Below are 12,876 nucleotides of genomic sequence, written 5' to 3'. Positions count from 1 at the left end.
TTTTTCATAAGTTATCGATATGTTTGTAAGATATTCAAGCTAGAGAAGAGGAGTATAGAGCAGCCACAGGAATTGAAGTTAGGCTTCATACTAAATATAGTGCATTAGACTTCAGCTAGTTCAAATCTAATAATTGGTCTTAGGCCTACTTTCCATTCATAGTGCTGTTAATGGCATTCTCACTGATGAAAATGCACAGAGAACGTTAAAGGTTGTTTCTTCATTGGGTTACAAATCATAAAAATGTTACAAATCATAAAAATATTGTTCTGAGTCTTCTCTGTAACCCAGTTTTCTTCCACCTTCCCTTCTACAGTGTTCCAAGTCTGGTTTTGTAGTTTGAGAATAAAGCGAGGAGTGACTATCTCCAATTCAAATGTCAAAGGGATGTAGTTTTAATGATTGAGAATTGAGTTAATGACTGGTGGTAGTCCATGAGTATGTGTGTAGATCCAGGTGTTCACAGTTACTAATAATCTTTCTCCAGGTTCTCCAGCCTTCCCATCCTGCATCCTAAAACATTTCATTGCAGGGTAACAGGAACAGTAAAGGAGGAGTATTCTTGTTGGGGTTATTTAAATAGAGGAGAAAGGAAACAGGTCTGATAATACTTGAAGAGTACTCAGAAGGGATAACAGTTTGGTACTACTGGCATCTCCATTGTTGTCAAAGCAGTGATTTGGAAGAGGGGCTGTACTAAGTGGGGTACAGATTGAACTGTACTAAGACAAGTTGTTTGGAGAAGTAAAGGTGACATAAAAATACATGAGGTTAGTGCTAACTGTGTCAGTGTCTGAGGGCCAGAGAGCCATTGTATCAAAAGTGAAATTTGAGTGTGGCATATCCCTAGGAGAGACAGGAAGGACTTGTCTGAATCTTACTGTCTGTTAGCCCAGTGCTGAGAGAGGCTCTGAGCTTTTATGCACATTCTTTCTAGTTTTTCACAGCTACTGAAGAATCCCAAGGCAAAAAGCGTTTTCAAACTCATTGTCTTTATTTTCAGCAATTTTGGATAAAGTCACTAAAAGCTCCAGGCTACATCAGTAGCTTCCAGAAGGGGAGGACAAATCTGGGAACAAAAGGAGTAGTTAATAGTGGTTTTTTATCATACTAAAACTAACTTTAAAAACAAACAAACAAACAAAACCCCCCACAAACAAACCACACACACAAAAAATGTTGGTGGTATTCCCAGATTTTGATGAAATTCAGAAATAATGTAACCTCTCAATTTTGTATATCTGACTTATCTTCTCAAAAAAATCATTTTCTTCTTGGAAATCTCAAACTTTTTTTCTGTGTAGTGCAAGATTAAATATGTTGTGCACAATTATGGCTATTGTATGTAAGGGAAGAGCAAAGATAAACCAGTTCTAAGCATTTATTATAGAATGAAAGAGTAGTTGCATACTGCCAGATACTAAATAGCAATTTTGTATGCTAACAATGTTACTGTCACTTTAGATGTTAGCCCTCTGTGCCTCACTGTTTCTCAATTTCCTTTACTCTCTCTTTACTGCTGATTGTGTGCTAGTAGTCTCATCAGTCTCCAAGAACCTAAAATTGTTGATACTTGTCATCTTCATTAACAGATTACTTCATATATATATATATATATATATATATAAATGGACTTCTTGTAGCAATATTTTTTAGTCAGCCTCTTGGCAATAAATTCTTGGGGTTTATTGCTTCAATTTAGATTAAATTGGCAAGATTAAAATTGTTACATTAATGTCATATTTCTTGTTTATGGGTTGTGTGGAGGGCTTACAGAAACTCTCAAGAAATTGATCTGCCTTGTAAAAGGAAATATGCTTCTACATATGAGCAGAAGTTCCTACTGAAGTATTACTTCATTTAACATCTTCCAAGAGAAAGTTGTGCAAGAAGAGTAGATTAATCAGTTTCACAACTGCTGTTAAAATTTCAGGAGTTGAGCATTTCTTTTAGGAGTCGGGGAGTAGAATGGACTCCTTGGATTCTTCTAGACTTGTTCTAGGTGGTTTGTTTTCCCTCTGATTGGAGTTCCTTAAATTTTAATTTGTAACTGCAATTTAAAAGAATTTGGAGGGTTTTGTACGTAGAGCAGTGGATGGTCAAATCTTTCTATACTTTATTGTTTTTTTAATATTAAGACATTGAAAATCAGCAGTACTTCAGAAGTAGATTATAACAAGGCACTGGGTGAATCTCAATTATTGTGTTCCAGATAGTTAATACATAGCAGATGTCAGCATTCTATGTGGATGCCTTTTATTATTCTTGGCCTGTTTTTAAGCAACTGAGTTAAGTTAGTCTAGAAATAATTTAGGAAAAAGTATCTGTGCCAAAAAGACTGATTCCTAAGAGGAGTTTATAAGGCCATTTTCTTTGAATGGCAAAATAAAGCCTAAAAAAGTTTATTATCATAAAGTTGCACATTAATATCATGCCACTTTTAAATAGTTATTTGTCCATACGAGTGTTGATCATTTCAGTTAAGTGGAAATTTCGAGTATTAACTCATTCAAAATCCATTAAATGGGTAAAACCCAATTTACATTTTACACATGTTGAAATAAACTTGTTCCTTGCCTCTGTCATTTTAGTGCAGATTTAAGCTGACCTGGTGTAAATATCTACAGAGTGAGTTATCAGGAGGTGAATTTTTGTCACCTTGGTAGAATGTGATTTTTGTTTTCTTCGCCATTCTACAACTGAGTATCTTCCTGTTAGGAGTATGTGGGTTGTTTTGTTTTTTGACTGCTTTCCATTTCCATAGTTCTTACTCAGTTTTCAGGGTTGTCTTTTGAAAAGGAAATGTTTCTTCTACTTTCAGGCTCATCTACTTCTAGTGATCCCATATGGTCTGGCCATTCACCACCACCCCATCAAGAAAATTGGGTCAGTTTTGCAGATACCCCACCAACCAGTGCTCTTTTAGCCATGCATCCTGCTTCTGTCCAGGTGTGACACTTTATTGGTATTTGATTTGCTTCATTCAGATTGATGTTGCAATCTTTTTTTTTTTTATAATTTTCATTGTAGATGTTTACCCTGTATCTGTGCTGTAGTCTGTTCAGTGCTATTTACCCAGCAGATACTTGTTTCATTGAGTAGACTTCATTTGGAATGATTAACTGAAAGCTACTAATTTAAAATATGTCAAGAATTACGACTTCAAAACATTCGTTTAGCTTTTTTGCATATGTGCCGTACTTTTTTTTTTTCTGCTTACATACCTGCAGTCATTCCTATCCATATATATCAGTGTGCAAAAATACCCTGTCACCCTGTAGATGCAATCTGATGGCTTCCTTCAGTTTTTAAACTACTGTGAGATTTAATTATGCTTTGTTTCTTGAAGGCAAGAAGTTGAGAATTCATAGAAGCATTTTAGGTAGATAATACTGAGGAAAAATATTTCATTTCAGGACCAGACAACAGTACGAACTGTAGCATCAGCTACAACAACAAATGAAATTCGTAGGCAATCAAGTAGTTATGATGACCCCTGGAAAATAACTGATGAACAAAGGCAGTATTATGTTAATCAGTTTAAAACCATTCAACCTGATCTGAATGGATTTATACCAGGTAAGTTACTCTTTAAAAAAATATAATTGTGGGTGCAGCAGTTTTGTTACAAAGACTTTGTTGTGTACTTAGGTTTGCATACCATTTTGAAGAAAGTTCTGCATTTTATTGATAATGTTCTAGTAAACTCCAGTGTAATTCAAGAAAGAACTTGCCTTTTTCCTTTGTTTAACCCTAGTAATTAGTGCCAGTTTTCCCAAAACCTTTGCTAAAATATCCCATCTCCTTTACCATAACTAAGTCTTCTAATGATTTAACTTGCTTTCAATATTAAAAATGGTTGTTGTAATTTTTCAGGATCTGCAGCTAAAGAATTTTTCACTAAGTCAAAACTACCTATTCTTGAACTTTCTCATATTTGGTAAGTGTAATGTGTCTTTATTCAGGATAATTATTTAGAAAGGTGATAGCTATCTGTCAGTCATCTAATAATCTACTTACTAGAAGGTATTAAGTGAAACTTCACCAGTACTCTAGTATGTTCAGTCCTACTCACATTTACGTTACATATTACTTCAGTGAGCTTTAATGGGTCTAGGTTATCACTATTTACAAGGCATTTTGAGCTTTTAAATAAATTTCAAGCACTTCAGAGTAAGAAGTAATTTAATTGAGGTTTTTATTAATGCTGCATTTAAAATTAAGTAATTCCTTATCTATATTTATTCAAGTCTAAGTAAACTTAAATGAAATGTACCAATGAAAATATTTTTAAATGCACTTAGTGGACTTGATGACAGATTCAGCTTTGACTTGGTGCAAAGCTTGTATGTCATTGTATTTGTACTGTATCATTACATGCTATAATTAAATGTATTACCTTGGCAGATTTGATGTTTCTTTCAAGGTAATGATTTCTAATTCAGGTATTTTCCCATTTAAAAATCATGTTGCCTCAGCACTATAGTATCTTTAATATACTTTGCCAAAAATCTGAGGCAAGATTTTTGTCTTAAATGAGTTAAAAACCCAGAGAGATAAAAATGGGTTAAATTATTTTTAAGCTTCAAGAAATGTTATTAATGAAGGCTCATTTTCTTTGAAGAGTAAAGCATGTAGTGCTACTATGCAGTGTTTAATGTGGTAAAATTAACTATAGACTGCATTGTTTGACCTTCCAAGTAGTACAACAGAAGTATGACTTAGAAATAAAATAACCTTAAGAAATTTTATTTATACTAAGTTTTCCTTTTTAGGGAACTGTCAGATTTTGATAAAGATGGTGCACTGACATTGGATGAGTTCTGTGCTGCGTTTCATCTGGTAGTTGCTAGGAAGAATGGGTATGATTTGCCAGAAAAGTTACCTGAAAGTTTAATGCCTAAACTGATTGATTTGGAAGACTCGACGGGTAAGACACACATCAACACTAATTTCACTGTTTTCAAATGATGGTATAGTTGTTAGAGCATATCAGCAGATATTGATACGTTTGTATGAGCATAAGGCATTAGTGTGAGTTCTGCTTGTTAATATGTGTCAAAAATTCAGTCCCATAACTGAAAAGCAGACTACTGTTCTATGTAAAAGGGTGTTTAAAAACAAGATGGTTTTGGCCATCTTTTTTTATTTTAAAACAGATAAAGGAAACTGAATATTTCAAAACTGCTTTAGATTACTTTTTAACAGCAGTCTTTGCTTGGGAAGTCAGCTTATAGTGAGTGCACAGGCACTATGATTTCCCAGAATTTTATTTTTTTACAAAATACTTCAAAGGGGATCTCTTCATACTGTGTTTGTAGGATATCAAAGACTTTCATCTGACAATTATTGATGAGTTCTTAAATTACATACTGTGGCTCTTAATACCTCTGTTTTAATAATTACACCATTTTTTGTGGGAGTAGTTAGACACGTCAAAAAACTTTTCCAGCAGCAGTCAGCTGCAACTCAAGTGTTTTCATATGAGTAAACATTTTGCTATGTTGAAGACGTTCATGAAAAATACATATGATTCATTGGATGAACACCTAGCAAGTGTGAAACCTACTCATTCCATGTACTTTTGAGATAAGGTGATGGCAAAGCAAAAATCTTGATAAGAAATAGAGTAACACTTACTTGTATAAACCATTGTTGTTTTGTTTGTTTGTTTTTTTTTTAAAAAAACAATAACAAAAAACAAACTGTACCTGATCTTCTTCTGCCTTTATTGGTAGTAGAACTCAAGGCTTCTACCATTTAACTGAAGTTATCTGGAAACTTTGTAAGTTGGACATTAAACCAGAAAGTGGGTTTTTTAATGTATGTTTATTGGTCTTACTTTACAGGCAACTTTGTTAATATAAAACTTTGACTTATTTTCATGAGGTACAAAGCAGTCTTTAAACTTGAGAAAAACTACTTTTAAAAGTAGAAAAAATGTTTTTCCCACGGGTTTTAAAGGAAAATTTTTGTGTGCTAGTGAATGTTAAAAGGCTACCATTGCTGCCTAAGCTGTGCTTAAAAAAAAAAAAAGTTCTGATTGGTACTTGATTCTGCTGTTATTAATAGCTACAATGAAAAGTGATCTTGCAAACCTGCTTGTTGAATTTTATTTAATTAACTAGATTTAATTTTTTTTAGATGTGGGCCACCACTATTGGAAATAGCACCTTTTCTAGCACCTAACATGATTTATCACCAGAACTTACATGCTGAACAAAGACTTTAGGAGAAGTTACTGACACAGCTGTAGTTTTATTTGTAGTTACAACAGTCCAAATCTCCAGTATACATTTACTATTTTAATATAAATTAAAAGTTCCTCAGAGGTCTATGTGCAGACTAGTATGCATGTTAAATTACAGGGGTTCAACTTAAGGGTTGTAAATCAGCCTAGAATGATCAACCACTTAAATTTGTCATTATTTTTTCTTTTTAGTTCCCATAAAAGCTGTATTTCAATAAAGCTTGCTTTCAACATCCTTCTCAGAAATAGAAACTATAAAGTATGGCACTAGTTTCTTTGAGGGCTCTTTTTTTTCATAGGATACAGCTTTCTCAAATAAATTGTTCAGTTTGACTGACTGAAGCCTCAGTGTGAATGACATGCTTTCAAACTGTTCAAGAAGGTGAATTGCTTGAATGTCTTTTTAACCAAATGTGCAAGATGGTAAACTTTTTCAGAAGTGTTAACAGTACCGTTAATAATTCTGTCCTTTTGTTGACAACTTTCCCCTTGATCTTCCATGCTTCTGCGCTTGAAACTTGCTGTCTCTTTCCATTTTGACTTTTGAACCAGTGGCCAGCAGAAAGAAAAGTAACAGAGGACTCCCTTCACCCTATGTCTCTGTTCAGACAGAGGGAGGGAATTGTGGTCTACTCTTGACAGCCACTCCCTCATCAGCCCCTGTGAATCTGTTATGTGACAAACTGCAGATGTCCCACACCATTAATGTATTTGTCTTCTCTTACATCTGATTTCATGACCAGGGACATGTATTTCTCTCACATGACACAGACCTATTGTATAATAAAGCATTTATATAGTTAGTCATTTTTCTGGTATAGCACTATGCCTGTACAGAATTTTAACAGAAAAAAATGTTAAAAGAAGAGCTGGTATCTTCCTGCTGACTAGAGAGAGAAATTAGGTGTATTAAGTTCTTAGAATAAAGTGGTAATTCTACAATACATTTGAATGGGTTTTGTATTTTAAACTGGATCATATACTTCAAAGAATTATTTGGATTCTCTGCTTAGGAGAGCAGAGTTTGTGTTGTATTGTGTTGTGGTATCTGTAGATAATGTCAGAATGAGCAAGATATCTCTGTGTATGAACAGCCTTTAGAAGAAAAATGCAGTGAATGAAAATTGGAGCATGAAGTTAGGCAGTTGTACAAATACCTCTCTAAGTGTTTATACGTTTGTTTTATGAATTGAATACTGTTGATAGCATCTGCATCTGTCTTGGCAGAATTTATGATCTGCAGCTGAAAAAAATACTAGTCTCACTTCCTGTTATGTAAATAAATGTGAATAGTTTCCCTTAAACTCAGTTTTATCTCAGTTAGTAAACACTACCAACCCTTTACAAAACTAAAAGCAAGTTTTGCTTTTCTGTGATTATTTTTTTGTTTGGGCTGCTCTAACAATGACATTTCTTTGTACAAAAAAAAATCTGCCATGTTTTGTTACTTACACAATTTAATTACTTTAATGCCTGAAGTTTTCCGTATGTGTCTTCAGGATGTTTTGTTTGGATACTTGCAAAATTCCTTGAATTACAGGTGTCTGTAGCCTATCCACAGCAGTTTTCAGCCTTTTGACCTTGTCTTTAACAGTTATCTAGTGCACCACTATTGAAATGAGAATTTTGATTGTTAACTCATTAGAAAAAATTTATTTATATTACATTTCAGAGCAATTGACATGCAGTATGTGTTCCCAAAACATTACCACTGTCATATTGTTTTCTGTGCAGTAACCACATGTGACATCATTGCACCTGTAAATACTAGCTTGATGTAGCCTATTTTTTATTGCCAGATGCGTTTTGCCTGAAGCAAGTATTAGATGCAGTTTCTATCTGGAATAATTTGTAAAGCCATTTTCCCTAAAGGACAGTGGTACAAGATACTACTAGGTGCTGGGCACAATTTTGGTAACATTGAATCTCAACCTGATGTTTGGCTATTTACAGAAGTTTACAAGCCCTTTGAAATTTTGTTGAGTTACTGGTTTCTATGTGTGGTTTTTTTAATGTCAGTAGAACCTCAGTCTCCCCTGGCCTCAAGATGAGACAATCAATTTCTTTCTGGACTTCAGTGTTTTGTGTGGTTTTTCAGGCTGTGTCTCTTGCTGACTCCAGCAGCACTTTGGAGAGGATAGTTGCTAGTTTTCAAAGGTGCAGTTGGTCACTATTGACTATTCAAGTGTTTCCAGTTCAGTTTGACACTGGATTTGTTATGAGTTTCTTCTGAATGGAAGACAGCAGACAGAATATTAAACTGCCATAGCAGAATAGCAGGCTGCAGAGTTCAGCTCTTCAGGAGCATGAAACCAGTCCCTTTTAAAAACCATCTTAGTTTTTGGTACAGTGCATCACACAGTCTTGTGGCAGTTGTCCTCAAATCACCTATCTATCGAGCAGTCCTTTAAAATAGTAATTGAATTAAGCCATCTTTCTCTTGTGCAGTTTTAATTCTTTGGGCCTCAAACATCTTAATATGTCTAGCTACTTAACAGTCACTCTTTCAACTGTTCCTGATACGTTATGCAGTTATATAGAGTTATAGCCTGAGCTTCAGTTTTGTGAGGCTTTCAATGCATTGCTTTAGCTTGTATAGTGGTATCTAGCAAAATAGAAGACACTGTAAGCAGAATTTTACTGTGTTTTGCAGAATGCTTAGTCTGCTGCTCAGATTTACCTTACCCAATTCTCTTATAGTTTGAACAGAGCAAAAATAAGCATGCTGCGTCATGAAAATATGTACAAGTCTGAAGGAGTGTTTCTGCAAGGGACTGTACTTGCTGAAAGCTCAGAAAACTGAAATAATACTAAGAATGTACAGTTGCACTGTGACAGCTGCTAGACTTCCTCAGTTTGCAAAATGTAGTGAATGGAAACACCATTGTTTCAGTAAGGAGGCTTAAAACTTAAAACATTTTTTTGGGAATAAACTAAGGGAATGCTTTTCCTCTCAGTTTTTATGTTTTTGGTTTGTGTTTGCATTGATAAACCAGTTTTGCTTTAACCTTTCATATAAGGAAGTATTTTACTGTAAGATAAACTTCTGGGTGGATTTGCTGTAATAAACATTAATGTGAAGTCATTTTCTTATAATGTAAGAAAATTGTATTTATTTCTACATGGAGTAAAAATCTAAAATTGCTATTTAAAAAAAAAAGTACAGGAAGATAGTATGGTACAGAGTAATCTTCAGTTTTCAGAAAGATCCTCAAAATAAGAATAGCACCTGATAAATAGTATATTTGACTTGAATGGGGTTTTTTGTCTGCTGCTAAGTATTTACTCAGAAAAGATTAAACCAAAGAGTACTTTGCACTTTCCATGAGATGTGAGCAGCTCTTCTGAGAATAAACTGAATGCAATTCATGATTTTGGTTTATAGTGATTCCTGTCATTTCAGAAGTTGGAGAACAGACTGGTGAGGTAGGTTACTCCAGCTCTCCAGCAGAAGCACCTCCAAGCAAGTCTCCATCAATGCCATCCCTAAACCAGACCTGGCCAGAATTGAATCAGAGCAGTGAGGTTAGCACTTTTATTTAAGAGTTATTTCATTGCCAGTCCATAACTAAACTGTGTCTGCATCCATAATTCATCATAAGTGGATTGTTGATTACAAACTGGGAAAAAGTTAGCAGAACAATAGATGTTCTACACGTGTCAAATTGTAAAAAAGGTAATGTTTTCCTTCTGATTTTTCTGTCTCATTGTGAGATTAGCTACTACTTAAAATGTCATTAATGTTAATTAAGCTTTATATTAATAAAAAAAATTTGTCATAGCTTTTAATGGAAAAGTTAATTCCTAATTTTTCAATTTCGGGGTTTGGGTTGAGGTTTTTTGTTACTCAGAAGGGCTTTTACAGCCAACACTTTTGCAAACCATTAAAATAAATTTCTTATGGATCCAGACATCGAGACTTATTTCTGGAGGTGATTCTCACCAGTAACCTAAAGAAGTCATAGCATTTGAATTTTTACTGTTATGTGCTGCTGCATTATCATCCTTTACCATACATATTTGCTTTATAAGCAGTCTTACATGTTAAAGCTGTATTTTGTCAGAATTTGAAATGGAAGTTACCAAAAGGACTTTTTTAATCTCCCTTCCACCAATGTCCATTGTTTAAAAAGCCTTTAAGGGATTTTTTCCTAGAGTTTTTCTTTTTGCTCTGTTTTAACATTTTGCCTTTGACTTAGAATAAACCAGTGTTTTATTCTAAGAGCTACTTCAGCAACTCAAATAAGTTCCTGACTGTAACCATACTACAAAGATGGTGGAAGTTTATTTTTCATTATAAGGGAGGGGGAAGTACTGAAATTACTTTTTTTTTAAACTTTTTAAGAATCTGAGACTCTCAACTTGTTTTAACATCTAAGATAGTTCGGTCAGCCGCTGAGCGTTATGTTACCTGCTTCTCTTATTTAAAGAGCTTTTTGTGTCTGTCTTCATTAGACTTCAACTGGTAGGAAAAGGCAAATCAAAAGAGAGTTAGTATGAAACAGAACAAAAGTATATTTTTATGATTACGATTAGGAGCAGAGATTTTCTTTCTCAGAAAGCAAGGAATTTCTACAGTCTGCTGTCCCTCTTAAGGGCAAAAGCTTCACAGTGATGTCCTTACCAAATAAAAAAACGTAGGAAATTTAGTGCTTCTTAGTTGTTCTATTTGAGAGAGTGACTGTTGCTGTTAGACTGTGTTAGGAAGCAGTGTTTTAGGAGGGAGGTGAGCAGATACTCAGTTGTTGCTAACTGTCTGCAACTGTATTAAAACTTGCATTGATACATTCCCTCATGTTTGCAATAAAGATTTAATAAGCTAATCATTTGGTAAGCTGCATTGTAATTGAACAGATTCCTTCAGTGTCCCATGCAACTCAAACCAATTAAATAGCATAATTACACTAGTGCAACAAAGTTAATGATGATTTTCCATCAGTCAAAATTTTGTCTTACAAAACTGACTTTGTCCATTCAGATAGATAATGTGGTATTTTCTTTCTGAAAGTCTACTAAAACTTTAAGAAGCATGAGAAAGTTCTTAAGCTAAATATATTACCAAATACTAACTATACTAAAATAAGAGTTGAAATCTTAAGAGTTTTCTGTTTTAACACAAAGGAATTTCTGATTTTTCAGCTATATTGCTGTGCATGCTTCTTGCTCCTCAACATTTTCTTTTCAGCATGACTCAGGTCAAAGTCCTTGAGGTTTTTATGCCATGAAAAAATTTCCGATATTACTGCAGGCACCACTCTGTTTCCTCTTTGAACCTCTTATAACTGTCATCAACAAATGAATTGCTTGAAAAACCTACACATCCTTGCATCATCTGTCTTTCCAGGCAGTTTCATCCCCATTAGTTTCAAAACTGTTGGTTATTCTGTTCTTTTTAGTTCATAGTTGATTTTCAGACTCCAGTTGCCAGGTTCAGTTAGTGTAAGCTCACATGTATGGACCAAGGCATCAGTCTCAAACTTTGAAATAAAGACCACTATGAAAATCCACCTAAGTCTGAATACTACATGCTTCATGTTCTCATTTCTTCACTCATCACTTCTTTCACTTCAGACATCTTTTCCATCAAGCCTGAAGTCTAAGAGTTTAAAAAAACCTTGAAAAGTCTACTAAATTTTTGTTGAAAAACCTAGTCTAGTGTCATATGGCCCTATTAGCTTTGACACAGATACAGAGATTTGCTTTTGAGTCCACAACTGTTACACCTTGTTTCAAATATCTTGGTGTTTTATTAGTAACAGTTCAGGTTGCTGTGAGTTTTATTTCTGAAACATCTTTGCCAATTTAGAGGATAAGTACTTTAGTTTAAGCTAGTAGGAGTTTTATCCTAGCAAATGAGTTATATTGTCAATGCTCTTAAACCTTGCACAGCTTGAAATGCAGTCCAGTGGATTCCTAATATATGTAGCTTTCTATTAAACAGGGAATTAGCAGTAACTAGCTTCTGGTAGTATTTCAGCATGGAGCATGATACCATATTCCCCAGAGCAGTCAGGAGGTGTTGGTGTTCATTTGTGCCCTGCTAGGGAGCCTGAGGACAAGTAATAAATGTACTGCAGTTTGGCTTCAGAGGGGTAGAATATAGCAGAGATGCTGTATGCCTTTATGGCAGTTTTGGAAAATTAAGAAACAATATTTCTGTAATCACGTGATCTGTTTGCCAGTCTCACTGGTAACTTTGAAGCCACTGGTCAAACCAAGTTTAAAAGGGTGGTGGTAGTCCTGAAGGAAGTATTAATGCATGTTTTATGAAAATAAGCAACTGTGTAAACACAAGAGGCCAAACCAGGTGAAAGGCTTGTAGAACTTGGCCACTGAGTTTCTGATTTAGTAAAAACTGTCTCACTCAACAGGTTTGTATAGCTCCAAACTACTTGCAATGCTGCCTTTTCATGAAGGGGTGGAGTGACACACAGATGAACTGTTTAATACAGGGAGTGAGACAGAGCAGTTAGGAAGGAAAACCTTATGTCCTAACTAAAAAGTTCTTGTTACATTCTGTCTATGAAGGGCATAGTTTTGTGTTTAAACAAACAAACAAAACCGAAAAAAAAACCCCAAAACAACAACAAAACAAAAACAAGGAAGGAAGCACACACCCCAAAAAA

At 34.6% G+C, this 12,876-nt stretch overlaps 1 protein-coding gene across 5 annotated transcripts in view; it reads left to right on the top strand.

Moving 5' to 3' along the window:
- Positions 1–12,876, top strand: part of REPS1 (RALBP1 associated Eps domain containing 1) — a 57,533-nt gene that overhangs the window by 24,673 nt on the left and 19,984 nt on the right. For 4 of the 5 annotated variants that reach the window (XM_026844381.1, XM_026844386.1, XM_026844385.1 and 1 more), the window contains 5 exons: positions 2,822–2,949; positions 3,417–3,579; positions 3,877–3,940; positions 4,776–4,930; positions 9,654–9,775. In XM_026844381.1, coding sequence (XP_026700182.1) covers positions 2,822–2,949; positions 3,417–3,579; positions 3,877–3,940; positions 4,776–4,930; positions 9,654–9,775 — 632 coding nt within the window. Of the gene's footprint in view, positions 1–2,821; positions 2,950–3,416; positions 3,580–3,876; positions 3,941–4,775; positions 4,931–9,635; positions 9,776–12,876 lie in introns of all 5 variants that reach the window. The other variant, XM_026844382.1, reaches the window with a different exon arrangement.

Source organism: Athene cunicularia (assembly GCF_003259725.1).
Source record: "Athene cunicularia isolate RWA chromosome 3 unlocalized genomic scaffold, athCun1 chr3_part1, whole genome shotgun sequence".
NCBI lineage: Eukaryota > Metazoa > Chordata > Aves > Strigiformes > Strigidae > Athene > Athene cunicularia.
This window is presented reverse-complemented; position numbering and strand designations above follow the sequence as displayed.